General features: G+C 31.2%; 2 protein-coding genes across 3 annotated transcripts in view; both read left to right on the top strand.

The window, feature by feature from the left end:
- Positions 1 to 23,184, top strand: part of LOC125812075 (putative clathrin assembly protein At2g01600) — a 272,019-nt gene that overhangs the window by 159,235 nt on the left and 89,600 nt on the right. The gene's annotated exons all lie outside the window — the stretch shown is intronic.
- The window catches only part of LOC125812086 (kirola-like), a 108,777-nt gene that overhangs the window by 32,059 nt on the left and 53,534 nt on the right, over positions 1 to 23,184 (top strand). The window contains exon 3 of the mRNA XM_049491580.1: positions 4,283 to 4,339. Within this exon, the coding sequence (XP_049347537.1) occupies positions 4,283 to 4,339 (57 nt within the window). The remainder of the gene's footprint in view (positions 1 to 4,282; positions 4,340 to 23,184) is intronic.

Genomic DNA, 23,184 nt, shown 5'->3' with positions numbered 1-23,184 from the left:
TTCCATACTTAGCCAAATTTTTAAGATTTGAAATTTCACATTTTTCCAAAAATGGCTATTTCCAATTTCAAGCTTTTTCAAAGTTATTTCAAATTGTCGGATGTTACATTTTAAGCTAAGGTTAGAGTAATTATCTCAAACCAAAGAAAGAGTTTTGTTTTTACAAACATAAAGAACTAAGTATTTTTGGGAGTAGTATTGAGCACCGATATGGGGATGCGAGTTCATATTAATTCAAGTCTCCATAAACCATGTACCAATCATGGTAGAAAAGGGTCATACTTTTTAGATGAATCCTTTTCGCATAGACTAATGGATCCACTTAGTGAGTTAGCTTTCTATATCACGGCAAGGTATAAGGTGGGCCTCAGCAGCGTGAGGTAAAGCGTTGTATCATTACTATAGTTCTTAAGTGATGGTTGTTGGTTAGAAAAACTCCCACAACAGTAGTAGCATGGTTCCTCAAGGGGTTCTGCTTAGTGTGAATGAGGGTATGTGACTTCATTCATGCATTGCACAAGTAGACTTTGAGAGGGAGCATGGTTGGTATTTTTATGATATTATAATTATGAATTGACAGCATGTTTTCAATAGTTTTTCTTTATATTACACTTGTTTTAAACTGCTTTATAATGAAATGAGTTTATTTAAGTATTCAAGAGTTGAGAAGATCCAAGGTAAGTGTTTCTTTCATAATCTCTTTCGAGCTTATGTTGTTTTAGCATTCCAACTCGCATACTCGTACATTCAATGTATTGATGTAACATCCGACAATTTGAAAAAACTATGAAGAAGCTTGAAATTAGAAGTAGTCATTTTTGGAAAATTTCAGAATCTGGAAATTTGGCCAAGTATGGAAAAAGATGACTTTTTGGCGCCAACTTTGAACAATCATAACTCCTATATCAGGATGAGTTAGGTGTACTTCCAGTTATGTTTGCGAAGCTTGTGGGACGATCTTTCCAACACCAGCGATTTTACTCGATTCCGAGTTCGTATGAGTGAGTTGTGCCTTTTGGAAGTTGGGCAGTGGCAGGGAAATCCGTCCGGAAATTTTAAGGGCATTTTGGTCTTTTCCCTAACCAATTCTTTTGGTTATATTGTTGTGTTAGACTGATTTTAGATCAGTTTTGTCTCATTTTAAAAGAGTGAGAGTGAGAGTGAGGGTTTTGAGTGAAGAGGAGAAGAAGAGGAGAATAAGAGAAAAAAGAGAAGATCAAGCAAGTTTCCGTCAAAGATCGTCGTGGATATCGTCGGGGGTGATCCCTACTAGGTATATGAGTTCATAGTGTTGGTTGGTTCTTTCCCCCACACGCCAACTCATTTTTATTATTGAGAAAAAATTGGTTGTGCTGTTGAAGTTGTTGGTTGTTGTTGATGTTGTTAATTGTGTTGTTGAAGTTCTTGTTGATTTGGGACATGTTTCCGGTTGTGTTTATGAGTTGAAATCTATTTATGTTGATGGGTTTATGATTCTAAGTGTTTGGGGATGAATCCATTGAAGTTAAGGAGGTTTAGAGTTGGAAAAATGAAGGAGAAGAGTCGGATTTTTGGGGGAAAAGGTTGGGGCGTCGCGCCAGCCAGCGCGCCCCAACAGGGGTTCTGAGGTTTTACCCTTGGTGTGGCACGTCTCTCAGAGCTCCAGCAGGCCCCTTCTGAGCTTCAAGGCTTGGCGCTCCGCGCCTTGCAGAGCGCCAAGGATGCCAAGTTTCCCCTTTCTTTTCATACTTTCTCATGCATGTTTCTTGGTATTATACCTATGTTTCCTAGTTGTTTCCGACACTCCAAAGTACGTCTAAACATCAAGAATCCCTCCATAACATGTGATCAAACACCTTGAATTCAAAATCCAATTCAAGGAGAGTTAATCTTAGAAGTTAAGTAAGTCAATGCAAGTTTTCAAAGTTGTTCAAGAGCCTTTATCGAACGTTTTCACTTCGTTTTTAAGGTTCAAGTCTCAAGTCGAGTAAATAGTATAAAGTTTCAAGCCAAGTGAAGAGTCTCAAGTTTCAAGTTTAGTCAAGAGTATAAAGTTGAGTTATTTTCTCAAAAGTTATTAAGGAACTAAGTATTCCCAAAGAAGTTTTAAAGAAATGTTTTTACATTTAAACAAGGTTGGAAACTGAGATTTCCAAAGAGCCTTGGGGCTAGTTTTTGAGTAATATTCTCAAATCAGCAGGAAGACATATGTTTTAAAAACATAAGAGCCAGTACTTTTTGGGAGTAGTATCGAGCACCGAATTGGGGGAGCGTTCAAAGAACCCATAGCCCCCATAGAACCATGTTAGCCACCATGGGTAGAAAAGGATCATACTTTTTAGATGAATCCTTTTCCAGATAGACTAGTGGATACATTAGGCAGTTCAGGTCTTATAACTTTGGCCGGGTATAAGATGCTCTGGCAGCGTGAGGTCAATCGATGTATCATCACTATAGCTCTAAGTGATGGTTGTCGCTTAGAGAAACTCCCACAACAGTTATTGTATTTTCATACACAGAAGTTATTGTATTTTTATATACATCAGTTCATTTGTATTTCTATATACATCTCAGGCTTATTGTATCTTTGTATACACACAGAGTTTATAGAAGGTTTTAAACAGTCTTTCTTTATATCGCACTTGTTTTAAATTGCCTTATATTGAAAGAAGCCAGTCAGGTTGAGTTGAGTTGAGCCAGGTAAGCTTTTCAGTTTCTTCCAGATTTTTCCTTCTGGCCTATGTTGCTTAGTTTTCCAGCTCGCATACTCGTACATTCCATGTATTGATGCCAGTTAACCTGCATCTAATTATGATGCAGACACAGGTACCCAGGATCAGCATCCAGCACGCCGTTGAACCAGCTAAGCACTCCAGAGTCAGTGGTGAGCCTTTTTGCATTTCGGAGGACTCGGTTATTTTGTTCTCTTAGTTTTGCCTTATTAGGATGTTGCGGGGTCTGTCCCAACGTCCATCTCAGTATTTTAGAGGCTTCATAGACAAGTCAGTCAGTCAGATAGTTTTGAGTCTCTCATCTATGTATATATGTAAATATTCTATTTTGAGACTCGAGTTGCCTTTTTGGCCAGATTTTATCAGTTAAGTTGTTTTGTAACCTTGCATTTGCATTGAGTTATTCTGTTGGGTTAGGTTTCCGCTGAGTTAAGAAAGCCAAACCAAGAGTTCGCTTGGGGCCAGCAATGGTCTCCGGGTGCTGGTCCCTCCCAGGGTGTAGGCTCGGGGCGGGACAACTGATGATGCAGACACAGGTAACTAGGATCGGCATTCCAGCGCACCCTTGATCCAGTGAGCAGTTCAGAGTCAGTCGGTGAGCCTCATTGCATTTCGGAAGATCCATTTTCATTACTTTCTAGTTTAGTTCATTAGGATGTTGTGGGGTTTGTCCCAACATCCATCTCAGTTGTTTTAGAGGCTTCATAGACAGACAGTCAGTTAGTTATTTCAGTTGAATGTTTCTTTCTGACATTCTAGTTACTTCGTAAATGTTTATGTGATGAGTTAAGTCTTCCGCTGAGTTAGTAAGCCAGGCCAAGGGTCTGCTTGAGGCCAGCAATGGTCTTCAAGTGCCGGCCACATCCCGGATGTAGGCTCGGGGTTGACAATATCCTCTGTATATGCTCTGATAAGATACAAAATATGGATATTCATGAAGGTGAATTAGGAAATATTGGCTCTGTTAAGTCTTGGAAATTTACCCATGGTAAATCCGTATTCCTCCATTTCACAAAGAATGACCTGGTTTGACTTGACACAGAGTTTAAGTAAATAAGAAGACTTTTGAATCTTGTGGTCCTAAATTAAAGTTAAGTCAAATGTACAAAATTGTCCTTTAATCTTGTGGCCTTAAACATGCCACGTGGAAAGCTGAAATTAAAATGTTACCAAAAAAAGAAAGAGATCATTTTTTTTTAAACAAACTAGAAAGGAAAGGAGGGCATTCTTTTTTAAACGGAGGGAGTATATTTGGTTTCAATATTTAGTTTTGTAGGCTCATTTTTCTTGTTCAAATTGTAGGTAAGCTATTGGAGATCATTACCTCGAAATTTTTTTAGACATCTAGCTCAAACTTATCCGTTCATTAATTTGATCCAACATTTTTATTAATTCAAATCGTTTTTAATCCATTCAGATTCAATTCATTTCACTTGATCATTTAAAAAGCAAAATCAGTAGTATGCAATATTTACTATATTTGTTTGCAGGTGGAAAAGAGATTGTTGTAAAGGAAGTAATTGAAGAAATAGATGACGAAAAAAAGTTGATTAAAAAAAAGATAATTCAAGGTGATTTGTTGGAGTATTATAAATCATTTTACGTCACTATTCAGGTTGAGATAAAGGGTGAAAATAACTTAGTTACTTGGATCATGAATTATGAAAAGAAGAATGCAAATGTGCCAGATCCACACACATATATGGAATTATGCCTCAATGTCACTAAAGATATTGGACTCACAATCTCAAGTGATACATAAATATTATTCTTATTATTATTATTATTATTATTATTATTATTATTATTATTATTATTATTATTATTATTATTATTAATAATAATAATAATAATATTAGTATTATATACGTACTAGGAATAAAAGCCTAAGTCGATGGATATTGATAAACAAAAATAAAAGTTTGGAAACTAATTATTTTTATTTCCATATATGTATGCAAGTCTGTAATGAAATCGATAATATTATATTGAATAAAATCTCCATAAGTCCATTTCTATGATAATAATTATAACAAAAAAACTAGCTAGAGACATTCAGTGGCGAATTCAAAATATCGACTAAGGCATGTGTAACGACCCGTTTCCGTCATTATAGAAAAAGCCAATGGGGGAAAGAATTGGGGCCAGAAAACTTTTGAGTAGTAACTTTGGATTTCCCAACCTAGTCTAGATTTGGACGAAATCAAAGTCGTTATGGTGTAGGGAAATCTGGTAACAATTGGGTGACTTATTTATGATTTTGATTACATGAGTGGTTAGATTAGTCGTTAAGGAATTTGTATGACCTTACAAAATTGAATTCGGGTGAGTAGAACTCCCGAAATCGATTTTAGCGTGAACGGTATTTTCTGAGCGTCGTTGGTTAAAGGTGTGTAGTGAAATGGGGGTCTTGGAATTATTAAAATAGCTCACTGGTTCTGTGAAAGCCGCTGGGGCAAGATTTCTGTCGCCAGGGCGGGGACGTTGTAGCGGGGTGAGGACCGTTGTGGCAGGTCCGACGCGACTTAAAGTCGTAAATAAACCCCAAAACGTCTTTATTCTGCACTTTTTGACTTTGAGAGCTAAGGAACAACCCCATACGAGTTCTTGACCATTTTTCACCATTTTTTAGGCTAAAGGAAAGGTTTTAACTCCCCAAATCCATTTTTCGATTCGTAGAATGTAGTTTCTTGGGTAATTATCATTGGAGAAAGGTTTTGATCTAAAGTTAATGGTGGAAAAAGTCCTAATCTGGGTATGGGGATCAAGGTTTGACATAGGGTTGATATTATTGATTATGATCCGGGTAATTAGGCCTCGTTTTTTTATCCTTGCGTTAATTGTATGTTTTTAGACCACAAACAAACGGGAAGATTCAAATGTCTTAGGGGATTCAAGCTTGGGTTCGAGGTAGGTGATGGTGGTGATTTCATGTTGGTGTGACATATGTTTGTAATTGCTCATTATAATGTATGTATGTATGCGAATGTTACATTATTGATCACCCTAATTGTAAATAAGGATAATTGAATAACTGTATGCAATGAATCACCTTTTGTTGTATGATTGTGAGAATATACATTGTGATTGTTATTGTGGTTTGTTAAATGGATCGGGTGTTACGTTCTGACACACTAACTTGGATCGGTTGCCACGTTCCGGCATAAATATGGGATCGGTTGCCACGTTCCGGCATAATTATGGGATCGGTTGCCATGTTCCAGCATAAACATTGGATCGGGTACCAAGAATCGGTACACTAACAATTTGGGTGTGGGTTCCATAAGAGGACCATTGAATTGGGTTATGTGAGAGGACCATTAAATTGTGTTGTGTATCTATCTGTGATGATTTTGTTCATATCTAATGATGATTGATATTGGAAGACGGTGTGTTGCTCTAAATTGATATAACTGTGATATGTGAGAATCATGAAACTGTTTGTTGTTCGTAATAGTTGACTAATATTGTATATGTTTAAGGTAACTATTGAGCGTGACCGGATTCAAGGGCGAGCCAGTTCTTTCAGGCTGCCATGGATCTCTCTTGTTTAAGTCCACTCTTTTCGGACTCAGACTATTTGTTTAAGGTGTTTGTTTAGTTTCTGTTACGCCCCGAGCCTACACCCTGGGCGGGACTGCACTCAAAGACTATTGCTGGCCCCAAGCGAACCCTTGGCCTGGCTTACTTAACTCAGCGGAAGACAATATTCATATCTATAATGATAAATGAACTTAACTGAACTGAATAATAAAATAACTGAGAATGGTTTAAAGATTAAACATTGAACTTGGCCAAAAGTGGCAACCCAAGTCTTAACAATAAGAAATGAAAATGAAAAGACTCAGAAGACTAACATTTGACTATCTATGAAGCCTCTAAAACAACTTAGATGGATGTTGGGACAACCCCCACAAACATCCTAATGAACTAACTAGAAAGCAATAAAAATGAGTCCTCTGGAATGCAAAGAAGCTCACCAACATACTCTGAACTGCTCACTGGATTAACGATGCGCCGGATACCGATCATATTTACCCTATGTCTGCATCATAATAAGATGCAGGCCAACTGGCATCAGTACATTGAATGTACGAGTATGCGAGTTGGATTGCTAACAAACATAGGCTTGAAAGGGAATCTGAAAGAAACACTTACTATGGCTCTTCTCAACTCATGAATACTTACTGAACTCATTTCAATATAAAGCAGTTTAAAACAAATGCAATATAAAGAAAAGTTGTTTAAAAACATGATGTCAACTCTGTGTATATACAAGGATACAACAACTCTGAAATGTATGTAAAAATATATTAAACTGATGTATATAAAAATACAATAACTTATGTGGGAGTTTCTCTAACTGACAACCATCACATAAGAGTTATAGTGATGATACAGCGATCTACCTCATGCTGCCAGCGCATCCTATACCCGGCCAAAGGTATAGAACCTGAACTGCCTAATGGATCCACTAGTCTATTGCGAAAAGGATTCATCTAAAAAGTATGACCCTTTTCTACCCATGGTGCCTACATGGTTCTATGGTGACGTGAGTTATCTAAACTCATGCTCGTCCATAATTTGGTGCTCAATACTACTCCCAAAATATGCTGGCTCTTATGTTTTAAAAACATACTTCTTCTATGATTTGAGATTAGTGCTCAAAAACTTAGCTCAAAGGCTATCTTGGAAATCAAAGTTTCCCCTTTTGCTTCATTTAGAATGTGATTACTTTTTTCTAAAAACTAGCCCGAGGCTCTTTGGAAATCTCAGTTTCCATTCTTATTTAAATGTGAAAACATTTTAAATCTCTTTGGGAATACTTAGTCCCCATATGCTTTTGAAGAAATGAACTTCAAGTTTACTCTTTGCTTAACTTAAAACTTGAGCCTTAAAACGAAGGTAAAACGTTTGTTAAAGACTCTTGAAAACTTTAAGAAACTTTTATTTGACTTGCTTCTTAACTTCTAGACTTTGATTCTTAGCTTTTATGACTTTGATCTTAACTTTCCTCGAATTGGATTATGGATTCAAGGTTCATTATCTCATGTTTATGGATGATTTCATGATGTTTAGATGTACCTTAGAGTGTTAGAATCAACTAGGAAACATAGGTACATCACTTAGGAACTAGTACGAAAAGGTGAGGGAAGAATGGGGAGAACTGGTGTCCCTGGGCTCTGAGAGGCGCGCGGAGCCAGCCCTCAAACTTCAGAGGACCATCTGGGGCGCGCTGGCTGGCAAGTCACCCCAAGGGGTGAACTTCAGAGCCCCTTTTGAGGCGCGCTAGCTGGCGCGACGCCCCACCCCCTTCCCCAGGTTTTTGACGATTGTTTTTCTCCGTTTTTCAACTCTAAACCCTCTAAACTTCAATGGTTCCTTCCCCAAACACTTAGGATCATATTACCCTCAACATACAACAGATTTAACTCAAAAATTCACCCAAAAACACGAATCAAATCAACAAGAGACTTCAACAACATAACCATCAAGAACTCAACGAATTTTCAACAATGTTCTTCAAGAACTCACTTTCTTTGCATTCAAATAACCTAAATTCGTTGTATTGAAACAAGATTGGCGTGTGGGTGAACTAACCCAACACTATGTGATCTCTCATACCTTGTAGGGATCACCCCCGACGAATTCCACTCGCAAGGCCTAAACGTTCTTGGCGATTTCTTGATTTCTCTCCTCTTTTCTCTTCTTTCTTCTCCTCTCCAATCCCTAGCGTAAATTCTAATTTTTCTAAACTGAATAAAGTCTGGTTTTACCCCAATTAATCTCCTAAAATGAATTAGAGTAATTAGGTAAGGAAAAGACTAAATCTCCCTTCTAAAATCCGAATTAGACATTTCCTTATTCCAACAGCCTAACTTCCAAAAGATATAACTCACTCATACAAACTCGAAATCGCGTAAACTTAGCGGCGTTGGAAAGATCATTCCAAGATCTTTCCAACCATATCTGAAACTACACCTAACTCATCCTGAGCTAGGAGTTCTGGTCGTTTGAAGTTGACCAAAAACTCACCTTAACCTGCTTAAAATTTTCCAGATTTCCTTACACTTTCCAAAAATAACTATTTCCAGATTTTAAACTTCCTTCTAGTTCTTTCTAATTGCGAGATGTTACAGTTTCGAGGTTGTACCCCTTGTTCTTAGACTTGTCATTAGTAGAGTTTTGGTAGAATGACTTTCAGGTTCTAGGGGTATTTCCGCATTAGTTATTAGTTGTTAGTTGAACTTCCGGAGTTTATGGAGACTCCGTATTAATTATATTGTCATTTAAACTTGCTTCCGTATTTCTTAAATGTCTAGTTCTTCGTTAAGTTGCTTAGTTGAGTTGTAGTAATGGTTCTCCCACCGGAGGGTTAGTGTGGGTGGTTGCCAATCACGACGGTCTGGGTCGTGACAACATGTAAAAATAAAAAAGAAGAAAAATTGTGTAGAAGTCAGGAGTGTCAATATGTAATATATTTACATAAAATATTATTTTATTCTAGCTAGCTTATACAATGTAATTTTTCGACGAAAAGATGTCAGTAAACACCCTCAATTAATGTGGTTCCACCACTTGAAACATTGATCTCGGAAAGACCTAACGAATTCTTTTAATGTATTATTTCCAAGTTCAATGAATTATCGATTTTTTTTTCCCTACCACTTGGGGGTATATCTATGACTATGACATTGGTCTATGGGGTACATAACTTTTTTTTTGTTTACCTAGGACGCTTATTAACTATTTTTTAATTATATCTTTAGCATGCTCCCCTCATGCAAGTATGAAACTGATTCATATTTTTGATAATAGGCTACAACAACTTGAACTTAGGGCTTTATCTGCTATGATACTATATTGATGCGTATCAATTTCATATAAAAAATTAATTTATTAAAGAAAGCTTACTTTTATTTTCTTTAAAAAAAAATAAGGAATGCGTGCCACAAAGTTGATATTAACAGCACTGAAGTATTCAGATTCAACAATGACAGTGGCACTTTCAACAATAGTATATTGTTTAGCAGTTCCATGAAATATAATATTTGGGACATTTTTAGGGTCTCCATATAATATAACAAAAGGCTTATTTCTCTCAATTTTGACTTGTTCATGAAATTGCAGATGAATGTGTGAAGTAGAAAGATTAAATAGTCCTGATTTCCTCCAAAACATTATTTTCGGTACCTATTTAATGACGTGACAACCGCAAATTTTTAGATTTTTTTTTTTAAATGCATATTAAGCTTTGATGCATATTGAAATATCACATTCAACAGTCAATAAGAGATTTCAATGCAAATGAATACACTACAAAAATCTAGATGACTCGTGATCACTAAATTGCTCGTAACTAACAATATTTTTATTTTTGATAATTCGTAGCTAGATAGAATTAGGGATGAGTTTTTCTATTTAGCTAAAGAATATATTTGTCCGCCATAAATTTCCTATTTTTGGTAGTGATATATAGTGAACTATAAAATTAGCTAAGGTAAAAGCCACCTCAAGGATTCGAAGTTTTCAGAGTACAAAAATAATGTGTATTATGCCCCTAGAAACACAAGAACATTATATTAGTGAACCTAATTATTGTGTATACTATCTTGAGGTCACAGAAGGAATTCGTAAACTTCAAATTTTGAATATTCCTTTGGCTAGCATCAAGAGAACAGGACACAAAATATCGTTTGTGCAGAGTACTTGTTTTATGATGCGTATTAGCGCCTTAGATAATTAATGAAATATCAGATTTAGTAGTCATAGGAGATTTTAGTGGCGACCTACAAAATATTCAAGTTTCTGGAACTGTTTTTGTAGAATAAATATTTACTAGTGGCAATCATTATCGCCACAATAGGAGATTTTAGTGGCGAACTTAAGAAGTCGTCACAAATAATATTTAGCTATGGAAAGTTGCCACGGCGCTCAGGTCGCTACTAAAATGTTTTTGTTTCAACTGAAAGCTCACACAATAGGCAATCCCTCTTCTATTGCTATTGCTTCAGCACAAAGATTAGTAGTTATAGGGATATATAGTATTAGCATTTGTTGACACCCAATTTTGACCCTTCCCGATAATAATTAATCATCGAGCTTCTTAAACTCCGAACGATTTGAAACAATTGACCTTATAAAATTCAAAATATTTTCAAGTTAGTTTTATGTGATTTTGTCATTTTTTGGGAACTTTTAGATAATATGTATATACACACACACACACACATATATATATATATATATATATATATATATATATATATATATTATATTATTAGTTAGCATATTTTATAAATATTTGAAAATCGACTCAAAAAGATTTTAGTTCTACTTAAATATTTGGTTAATTAGTTTAGTTATATAAAAGTCTATATTTTTGAAGTAATTAGTTTATAATTAAGTCGATTATTTTATTTCGTTAAGATTGATAAGCTCATAAATTAATTATATTAATTCATCTTATCTTAACTACTAGCCGAACTTGCCCCAATTAACTAAGTTTGGCCATATTTGTAATTTAAATTGGCTAATTTTGCAACTCATTTGGCCAAGTCCTAAATTACGAATCCAATCCCTTCCTTACAAATTAGGAAAAATTACTTAAATACACAACACTTCTTTGCCTATTCTCAATATTTCCCTACTCTTTTACTAAAATACAAAAATCCCTTATTTTCCCCCAATTCAACTTAACCGGATACTTTATTAGTTTAAGTATCCGCCCGTTATTAATTAAAGTATCTGCGCTGCTATATTATACATCGCCCGTTAATTAAGTATCTGTGCTGCTAACAACTTAATAATTTAAGTATCCGTCCGTTATTAATTAAGTATCCGCGCTGTTATATTATGCATCCGCCCGTTAATTAAGTATCCGTGCTGCTAACAACTTAATAATTTAAGTATCTCCCGTGATTAATTAAAGTATTTGCGCTGCTATATTAAGTATTCACACTGCTATATTATGTATCCGAAAAACACTAAAAAAAGGGATTTTTGATAATTAATGAAAGAGTAGGGAAAGAAAGTAATTTCTTTCTTATACTATGTCATTTGCCTAATTTTTACTACAAATTATTTCAACCCATTCAGGCCAACTTTGGGCCTTAATTTCAGCAAAATAGTTGATCCAACAATACAGTATCAATACTAAATACTAAAAGAACCCAACATATTCCTCTAGCCCTTTTTCCATTTTCTTCAGCCCAATTCCATTACTTCCCGACCCGGCCCACTTTCTTTTTTCTTCAAGAACTCAAATGCTCAAGATGCTAACAGCTTCCAAGCCTCACGATTCCAACAGTAAAGCATCGCCTTCAACGTCTCCAAACGACGTCGATTTTTCCGTCAAAACACACGGAGCAGCGAGGGACAGAGATAGAACACTTCAAATTTTGTCGTCTCCCTCCCGTCCCTGTACGCATTAATATCGCAGCAGCAGGCAACAGGCACGCGATTTCTCCCCTTTCCTCTTCCGGAATGGGTTGAAATCGCAAGAAAAAAGGTGCCTCGCCCAAATCGTGAAAGTTTTGGGGAGTTTCGAATTTTGAATTGGCCCTCTTCTTATCGATTTCTGTCCGTTTTCCCCCCATTGGAGAACCCTAAAAATCCCTTATATATTCCCTCTTAGTCACTACGGAAAAGGGAGAGAATTTTCGAGTTTAGAAAAAAAAAAAAACATTAGAGAAGAGTTGGATTTTTTTTTAAGCAAAAAGAAATACAGGGGCTTGAGCATCAGAGTTTTAAATACAAACTAAGATACATTTCAGAGATAGAGAGTACAATAGTTTTTTTTTTGGGTGTTTGGGTTCAGTTTCCTGCTCAAATCTCTTGTCCATGTTCGTTTCGAGTTTTTGCGGAAGGAAGATCGGTCCCTTGTTCGTTTGTATCCCAGTCGCTGCTCGTCAAAAGGTATACAACTCTCGACTTCCTCATTTCTATTTGTGTTCTAGTAGATGTCTGAGGTTGGATTTGTGTTCTGTATTGAGATTGGAGTTGTGTTTTGTATTGGGGTGATTTGATTGTTTGAGTATAAATGATGAGAGGTGGGTGCCTTGTTCGCTGTTGTTCTTGTTTTTCTTGACTCTCACGGCTTTTCGAAACACTTCTTTAATCTTAGTTTGTTCTCTTAAAAATCCGTATCATTGCTTATCATTCAACATCATATCCTTCATTCTTTCACCTCAAGTTGAACGAATGATCTAAAATGTCAATATTTTGGATCATGTGTTGTCTCCATCATTGTTTTGGGTTCTTCTATTGTATCTGTTATGGCTCGCTTTGATTCTTGTATTCAGTTGTGTGTGGAGTTCACCTCAAAATGCAAGACGTTCAAGTATTGGGGTCTTATAAGAGTATTAAGAGCTACCGGCGATTTTGAATTCCTCGAAATGGCGAACATTTGACTTCAGTTTTCCCTTTAATACTTCCGTGTGGGAGGTTCCCTTTTGTTTCAAAAAAGAAAGCATACTTGCAAATCTGTTCGCGTCTAGTGTTTTTTTTTTTAGGAAAATTTCCTCTTGCATATCTTCTAAGTCATTTGTTACTCACTGTCTTAGTCTAAAGTGGCGCGACTAAGGCTTTATTGTTTTCTTATATCTACAAACATGACTCCGCTCGTCTTGATGATCGTTTAAACGGTTTAAGATCTGGAAATTTCAGTTATAATCTTAATTATCCTTCATTTCCGTGTCTATTTCCATGATGGAACGTATCTTCGTGATCTGTGATTTCTATGGTGTCACGTAAATAAAGCCTTTCATTTTGGTTTAAGTTAGCAAAGTGTTCGTAGTCCATCCTTTAATTTAATCATTAGGTGTTTTCCTCATATTATGCCATCTGTTGCCTTTTTTTTATTTTGTTTTCATTTCATTTTATTTTGTTTTTTTAAATTTTATCTTCTTACGTTTTGAATGTTATGATATACGGTAGTTTGCATAATTCTTAGTACAATTGAAATGTCTAGGAGTAATAAAAATTAGTAGCATATTTAGTGGTTGGTTCATCCGTGTTTTCTTATCTATTTTCTTGATTTCCCATCCATTGTTGCTAGGTGGTAAGGATCCCTAGCTATTCTTATTTTACTCAACTTATCATCAAGCCTGCTTTCTTCTTTATTTTGAACCCGCTATTTAATTGCTTCGTATCCAATTTTAATTTATTTGCTTGTCTACTTGAAATATGTTTAATCATGTGCCCTTGAATGCATTGCCATTTTTCTTCCTAAATTTGTGAATCCTAGTATTGTTGGAAATTACAGATTGAGATTTTTTTATTTATTTTTTGTAAATGCTAATCCTTATGTTTTCTTTATTTGTCGCATGTGACACCGATTCGAGTTCACTTTGGACTCCATCCTTGCATTTCTTTCGAGTTACCTTTAAAATCGAGTCCCAATGGACTGATATGTGAAGCCAGGGAAGCAGGTGTACAGGTTAATGGCTGATTGCAGGTCTCAAAAGGCCCAAAAAGGGCTGATATACCTGCTGTATACACTCGTATACAGCCGTAAATATGGTTTACAGGTTGCAAAAATATGAGGATACAAGTTTGATGATAAGACATAAGTCAATAGCTATTGTTCAAGGAAAAATGCAGAAATTCGGACCCAAATACGGTCTGTATACAGGGATATACATAAAGCATATACACAAATTTCTTGAAAGCAAATGGGGCCAAAGGCCCAAGGGAATTTCAGCAAATCCAAGATTTGGGCCAAAGGCCCAAATTTAATATTCCTCTCCTTGCTCTCATTTATTTTGTTACTAGATATGGGACCCCGTGCCAGCACGGGGCCCAATATATGTTACTGTTTCTGTTTTAATTTATGTGGTACATATGAACTTTGAAGTTAATCAATTTTTTAGTATGTTTTTATATATTTTAAGTTGCTAATTATTTTTATTTAGAGTATGTTTTACGTAAATATATTATAAATCACAATAAATAACAAGTTAATTTTAAAAAAAAACTTATAAAAAATTCATTGACTTTTGAAATTTCATTTGTATCACATAAATCAGGACAAAGCGAGTAATATATATATGAAAATGACATAAAACGTACTATAACTCACAATCATTAGCAACTTAAAATATCTATATATCTATTTTTCTCTCAATTTATGTAGTATAGATGAAATTTTGAAAGTTAACAAAAACTTTTTATATGTTTTCAAATATTTTAAGCTATTAATTATTATAATTTATAATACTTTTTACATAAAAAATTTATTTATATAAAGCATAAAAGAAAAAAAATTTAAAAAGGAAACATAAATGTTAGCAGGAGTCCAACCTATGTTAATTTCTATGTTTTAATTATTGTAATACCGATTGAATTTGGAGAGCCAACTAAATTTTTCTAAAGGATTTTTTTTATAAATTTTAAGTTGTTAATTATTATAATTTATAATATTTTTATTAATTTTAAACCAATATATGTTTTTCTCTGTCTCAATTTCATGAGACATATGGAATTTGGAGAGTCAACTAAAATTTTAAAATATGTTAAGTTGTTAATTATTATACCTTATAGTACTATTACGTGATTTTCAAATAAAATATGTAATTTTTTTATTTCAATTTATATGTCATTGATATAATTACATATATTGAGTAATGAAGAATTAATGTCTAAATTATGTGACACCTATGAATTTTGGAGTGTAAATCAAATTAGTTATATGATTTTTTAAAAATAAAGCGGTTAATTATTACAATTTATAATACTTTTTATATATTATTTAAAAGATATATATATATATATATATATATCTTTATGATATTAATATTAGTATTATATTAAATTAAATTTTATTATTTTTAAATTTATGATCTCAATTGTCAGCCTATGCCACATTATAAAATGTTCCAAAGTAGATATCAGATTTACAAAAATGTCGATGCCAGCTAAAGTAATAAAATAGCATCTAAGGGCATGAACCTATATATGTATATATGAAGCTGAATATAGACAATCTGATGTGGCATCTCTCTATGACCAGTATTTCTATTCATCTTTTTCTCCTTTTTTTGACATTTTATCTTTGTTTTGTATTTCTTATTTGTATTTTTTTTTTAAAAGTATTTATATCATACCCGATTAATTATGCCCTTTATAACATCCAATACACTAATAAAGATTTAAGTAAATGAAAATGGAAGATGAAAAGATAAAAACTATTCATTTTTTATAACTGTTTATAATTATTTAGCCTATAAAATAAAAAAAATAGTTGACCATTTGTAACAAATAAGAACAAATTTCTTCACTTTGGCTCTTCTTCTTCTGACGATGATGATGATCAATATACGGTATCAACTTCTGTCGCTAAGATGTCCATAAAATTTCTAGGTCATGTGACTTTTTTAACAAAAGAGAAAGAGAGAATATCTCATGATTCTTGTGAAGACATTGATGTAAAGAAAGAGATTATGTAACAAAAAGTTATTTTCAAAATAAAAGACTTTTTGAAAAAATGTTTATTCCTCCTACAATGAGAGAAAATTCATTGTGGTTGACAAATTTATAAGAAGGTTGATTAGTGTTTCAAAGGGTAAAAAATTATTTGGAGAAAAAATCATTTTATTTATGGAATTCGTATCAAATTAGGAGGAGAACAAGCAAAAAAATAATTTTGTGATTTGAAAAGAGAGAAAATTAGATATTATTTCTTTCAACCTCATTATTCTTCTAATTTCTTTCTTCTTTTATTTTGTCTTGATTTTTTGTATCTTTAAAGTTTTTTTTTTTTTTTTTTAATCTTTAATTAAAGTTTATATATATTTTCTTAAAAAAGAATTTAAAAAGATGATCATATTTAGTTCCTTTCCTCATCAATGCTATTAATCTCATAATTAGTGTTATTTATATTATTTTCTTAATTACTTTTTTTTCTTTCATTTAATTATTCATTTGAAGAAATTAGTTATTATAACTTTATAAGAATTACACATGTATTTTTACATAATTGATTTGTTATTTTAAAATTTTTTGGATCATTCTTCATCTTAAAGTTTCTATCTATATGTAATAATAAAGCTAAAATAGAAAATGTGGGATGACACCTTCTTAGCAATAGATACTTATTTATTCTTATCAATGTTTCTGACATTTTTTGTTATTTTTTCCTTAAAATAATTGTTGCCTCGATTTTTAGTTTTAGTTTTTTTTTTTTTTAGCATTTTCTAATTTTAAAAGACTGAAAAATTTATATTGAAAATTTACAAAAAATAAAAAATGATTTATTTAACTCCTATCATCATCAATATTATTATTAATTTGTTTTACTTCTTTTCTTAATCTTCATTTCATCATTAATGTAATTTATATCATTTTCTTAGATATATATATATAAATATATATATATATATATTTGTGACATTTCTTAGAAGTTAGGATTATTATTTATTTAATTTTTTAAATTTTGAACTCTTTTGTCATACTAAATACAACATGTTTTATTATAATTACATTTAATATATTAATGAATATGTTGTACGAATGAAAAGAAAATTATCATTTCACAAAAACAAAGGTTAAAATATAATTTATTATGATTAAGGAAAGCTAAAATTATTATTCCAATATCCATAACCATATATAATACATTAAAAATTAATTGAAAAGTTGTAAATGGAAAAGGAATCACCATTTAAGGAATCATTATTTTTAAATTTTTGAATCATTTCTTCTTCTAAAAGTTTCTATCCATATGTAACAATAAAGTTAAAATAGAAAATATAGTGACACCATTCTTAGTAATAGATACTTATTTATTTTTATTAATTTTTTTTGACAATTTTGGTTATATTTTTCTTTAAAATAATTATTGCCTCGATTTTTTTAAAATTTTTAATTTTAAAAGAATGGAAATTTTATGTAAAAAATTTAAATAATAGAAAAAATGATTTATTTAACTTTTATCATCATCAATACTACTAATTTATTTGATCTTTTTTCTTAATCTTGATCTGTCACTAATGTTATTTATATAATTTTCTTAAATCACTTATTTTTTCTTTTTTAACTCTTTTATATATATAAAGTTGGATATGTAAATGATGATGTGACATTTCTTAGAAGCTAAGATTACTATTTATCTAATTTCTCGAATTTTTGAGTTCTTTTGTCATACTAAATACAATATGTTTTATTATAGGGATAATACATATATTTGACCTTAAACTTGGCTTCAAATTTTAACTTTGACCTCCAACTTTCATAGTGCACAAACAAGCACTTTAACTATCCAACCTTTTAATAAATAAACACGCGATTTTTGGAGCCAAGAGCATGAAATGCACACGCTGCCACGTGTATTATTGAGCCACTCAATGGCTGCCAACTAATTAAACACTTTACACCTCCATTTTAGAACTAAAAAAAAAATTAAAATTAATCAAGGGTAGAGTTGTCATTTCAGCATTTTTTTCACTGTTGTGTGCCTCAAAAATTACTTCTCACTCGCGCAAAATGCGTGCACATCACGCGTTTTGCCAGGTAAGACACGCGTGTTTATTTATTAAAAGGTTGGATAGTTAAAGTGTCTATTTGTGCACTTTGAAAGTTGGAGGTCAAAGTTAAAATTTGAAGCCAAGTTTAAGGTCCAATATATGTATTATGCCTTTATTATAATTACATTCAATATAGTAAACAATATGTTCTAGGAATTAAAACAAAATTATCATTTCAAAAAATAAATGTTAAATTATAATTTTATTATGATTAAAGAAAGATAAAGATATTATTTCAATATCCCATAACCACATTCAATACATTAGAAATTAATTGGATATAACTGTAAATGAAAAATGAATCACCATTTAAGGAAAATAAATGTTTGCAATACCATAATAATTAAGGAGAGAGTAAGATATTATTTTAATATCCTAATTCGAAACTTTTAATCTACTACTCAATTAAAAAGAAAATGCATTTAATAACATTAAAAAGTTATTAGTTTAATATTTTTTCTCATTGTACTAATTCAATTCAATCAAACTTAATTTTAAAGATAACATAACAGCTTCATTTTAATTGTTATCAATATATTTTAAAAAATAATCGTGAAAAGGCTTTTGTTGCACCTTATTTTAATTTTCATATACTATTATTATTTTTTCTGTCATTTTTCAATGATTTTTTATTTCGATTTAAAATTTAATGTTTATTCTTAAAACTCTGATGGTACAATTAAGGTGGAGTAGAATATAATCAATGATGATTCTTCTACTAAATAAGAAGATATAATGAAATTGAAAGGGTGAATATATATATATTTTTTTAAATGGATAGGAAATTCTATTAAGGTATCATTACGTCATCATTCAATATATTTTTAATATAAATTTCATTTGCTGATGCATTTGTTTAGTACTCCCTCTATCCCTAATTACTTGTTCACTTTTCCTTTTATAGTTGTCTCTAATTACTTGTCCATTTTGAAAAATCAAGAACGAACATTTTTTTTACCTATTATACCCTCAATTAAATGACTAATTACTTTGAAAATTGCAGAACTTTTCATCTACTTCATAATTAATAGGGGTAAAATGATAAATTCACTATGTCATTAATTGATTTCTTAATAAATGTGTCAATTTAAAAGTGGACAAGTAATTAGGGACAGAGGGAGTATTACAGTGTTATTTGACATTATGAGATATTTCTTAGACATTTAAGGAGAATGGTACACCGGAATATATATTATATATTAAAGGATCAACTTCATGCAATGGAAGAATTTGTTATTAGCAAATATATTTTAACTTATTTGATAAAAAATATATTCTTCCTCATTTAATAGATGTAAAATTTGTGAAGCTTTATTTTTTTCACAATCTTCATATTATCAAAAAAAAAAAAAATATTATGATTAAACAACAGAGTAAATATAAAATTAATCAAAAATATTTAATTTTAATGATCATGCGAAGTGCGGCCAAGTTCTCTAATTTAAAACAAAAAAGTCAAATTTAAATGGGTCTACTATAGAATTCCTACAAATCCAACTTCAAAAATTATGTTAAAAATGGAAACTAAAAAGTGAAATAAATTTAATTGAGAGTTATCCTTCGTCTGTCCCATTTTATGTGACACTTTTTATTTCTCAAGAATCAAATAGTTTAAGTTTGACCATAAATTTGCGTATGATATCTTCAATTTTTTAAAAATGAAATTTATATATTTGTAAACTACGTAAAAATCAAAACATTATAATTCATAATAATTAATAATTGAAAATATTTTAAAGATGTATGAAAAATTTAAGATGAAAGATAAACTAAAGAGAGTAAAAGGGGAGAATGGAAAGTAGAAAAAAAGAATAGTTCATCTTTTTTGTGGGACTCAATGTACAATTTCTATAGCTTTTAGTCCAACTCTTTAGTGTAATGTTGGTCCTCCCAAACTCCCATTTCTAAATATGAGTAAAGTAAAATAAAAAAAAAGAGAGAATTGGAATAGTGAAGACATTGAAAATTGTAGGGAATTATTTGTATCTAAAATATTGAAACACATGCAATCCACATGTTGATTCAACAATAAAGTAGGCCAAACATATATAGTACAATTCATGATCCCTTTGGAGAGTTATATAATTTTTTGTATGTGATTTTGTTAAATATATTTTGAAGTTGTTAATTTATTGTGATTTATAACACTTCTTATATCATTTTCAAATAATATATATTACTCTTTCTGTTCTATTTTATGTGACGTAGGTACTTTTACGAAAGTCAACTAAATTTCTTATATGATTCTTAAATATTTGTAGTTGTTATTTTACTTTAATTTACAGTACTTTTTATGTTATTTTCAAACAAACTTCTTTTGTTTCAATATGGAATTAAAGAGTCAATAAAAATTCTTTTATGATTTTTAATTATGTTTTTTTTAATATCTTATATTATTACATTGTGATTTTCAGTACTTTTTATGTAATTTTTAAATATAGAATAAATTAAAAGTAAAACAAGAAAAAATTTAAATGAAAAAAGTACTAAAATTTTCAAATAATCATATTTCTATATTAAAATGTTAAAAACTTTAGAACTCCACATATATGCACAAAATAATATACGGAAGACAAAATAATTTTTAAAATATATATTAAAGCTCTTTCTAATAATATCACATAGTTATTCTATTTTTTAAATATGACTCCTTCCGTATCAATTTATTTGAATTTTTTTTTTTATTTCACTTAAAAAAGAAAATTACTTCTTAATTTTAATTTTTTTACATAGCGTATGTATGATTTTAAATTAGAAATACTTTTTACTTTAATATATGTGATATATTTTAAATTTAAGATTACAAAATTTAAAAATATTCTTCATATTTAACACTTCGTGCAGAAAAAAAAAAGATGAAACAATTAAAATGGAAGAAACAATATAAATAATTTATTAATGAATGAATTAATTAATTAATAATATTCAAAGATCCCTGGAGGATAGAAATTGGAAATAAGAAAATATAAGAACAATGCAAGGAAAAATGAAATGGTGTACAAAAGTAATAATAGGGCCCACACAATTAAAGCCGTAAAAGAGGAAAAAAAGCAGGCCGAACACATATAGTACAATTCATGATCCTTTTTGTACAATATAATAGTGCAATGTTGGTACACTCAACTCTCACTTCTAATAAGTAGTAATATTTGACTAACGTTTTGATTATTTTATGGTTTAACTTAATTAAATTCCCCAAGAATGGTCATTTCATTTTATTTTCGCATTAAAGTATATATATTTTATTGCTTAGTTTTTTTTAAAATATTTTCTTGTTGACATTTTATGATCCATTCCCCTTTAGTTCATTCCCCTAAAAATAAATAAGAGATGATAAAAATAACAATAGTAAAAAAGAAAAAATAATAATAAAAAATAAGTTAGAATAAATGAGCTCTTTTTACTTAATTCAAATTTCAAAAAAAAAAATAATAATAATTGAAGTAAATTAGTTCTTTTACTTTGTTAAACTTTTCAAAATTAGTCAAAGTCGTGAATTCTTTACTTCGTTAAATTCTAAAAATAATTAGTTGAAATAAATGATTTCTTTTACTTAGTTAATAGTTTCTCAAAAATTAGTCAAAGTTATTTTTAGTCAAATCGTCGGTCAACTGCGAGTTAGCGGGCATTCCGAGGGCCTAACACCTTCTCGGAATGTACATTGAACTCCGAACCCATTTTCAATTGATTTTATCTGTTTAAATCTTTTGAAAACCTTAAGTTTTTTCTTGATTTTTACTAAAAAAATTAAGTGGCGACTCTGTTCTTTTGGAAATTCGATTTTGCTTAAACCATAAGTTTAATCGGTTTTCGAAAACTAAGTCATTTTTTCTTATATCTATACTTTTAAATAAAACAGCATTGACATAGACAAGGTCCCCTATCTAATTCTTATACAAAACATGTCTATAATTAATCTCAACATAAAATTTGCAAAAGAGATATAGTATTTAGTTGTGGGGGCCGGGGGTAGGCATCATTTCTTTTATAAATAAGTGGTTACACGTAGGGTGCTAAAATTTATCGTTAAGTCTATTTACAAAAAAAAAAAAAAAAAATTAAAAGTATTTTTACATAAAAAAGACAAATGACGGAAATAAATAAAGGGTTAATTCAAAGTTATGTTCTTGGAAGAACATTTTAGGGAGTACAAAACCATAGAAAAGGTGAAATTGTAAAGTGATTGGTCAAATTAAAAGTGCTTATAAGCTATAAAACCATAAATTAAAATGATCAACCTATGGTTGATTTTGGATTATAATCACTAGATGAGTGATAAACACTTTTAGTGTTTCCCAACTATATGATAATCTTAAAAAATATGATTATGAACTAGTTTGAACCACTTAGAAACTTAACCTAATACCTTCTTTATATAAAAGTAGCTTATTGGGTACTAGATATAACCAAGAGTCTCTTTCTGTGATAATTGTGTGTAATTACATGCACACACCTAATAATGTATAGGCCAAAGAAATATGAAATTTATAGTCTAGAGTCTAGACATATTGACATTGCTTAACTATAAGAGGGTAGAGATACTCATATAATGATGAACCACACACTTATTATTAATTATTACTTTGTGATATATCATAGAAGAGAAATGAGTCTTGAAGTTAGAAAATTGGTTTCTGAGATAAACATCAAGTGTGATGGAGATGTGTTCCATGAAATGATTAGGTATGAACCACATCATATCTCCCGCATATGCTCTGATAAGATACAAAATGTGGATATTCATGAAGGTGAATTGGGTACTATAGGTTCTGTTAAGTCCTGGAAACTCATCCATGGTAAACTTGTATTATATTTGGTTTCAATATTTATTAGTTGACATCTAGCTCAAACTGATCCGTTCATTATTTTGATCCAATATTTTTATTGATGCAAACCATTTTTAACCCATTCAGATTCAATTGAATTCAATCGATCATTTAAAAAGCAAA

This window comes from Solanum verrucosum, unplaced genomic scaffold (genome assembly GCF_900185275.1).
Source record: "Solanum verrucosum unplaced genomic scaffold, falcon-dt-bn FXZP01000603.1, whole genome shotgun sequence".
Taxonomy (NCBI): Eukaryota; Viridiplantae; Streptophyta; class Magnoliopsida; order Solanales; family Solanaceae; genus Solanum; species Solanum verrucosum.
The sequence above is the reverse complement of the archived record's forward strand: the minus strand, read 5'-3'. Positions and strand labels throughout refer to the sequence as shown.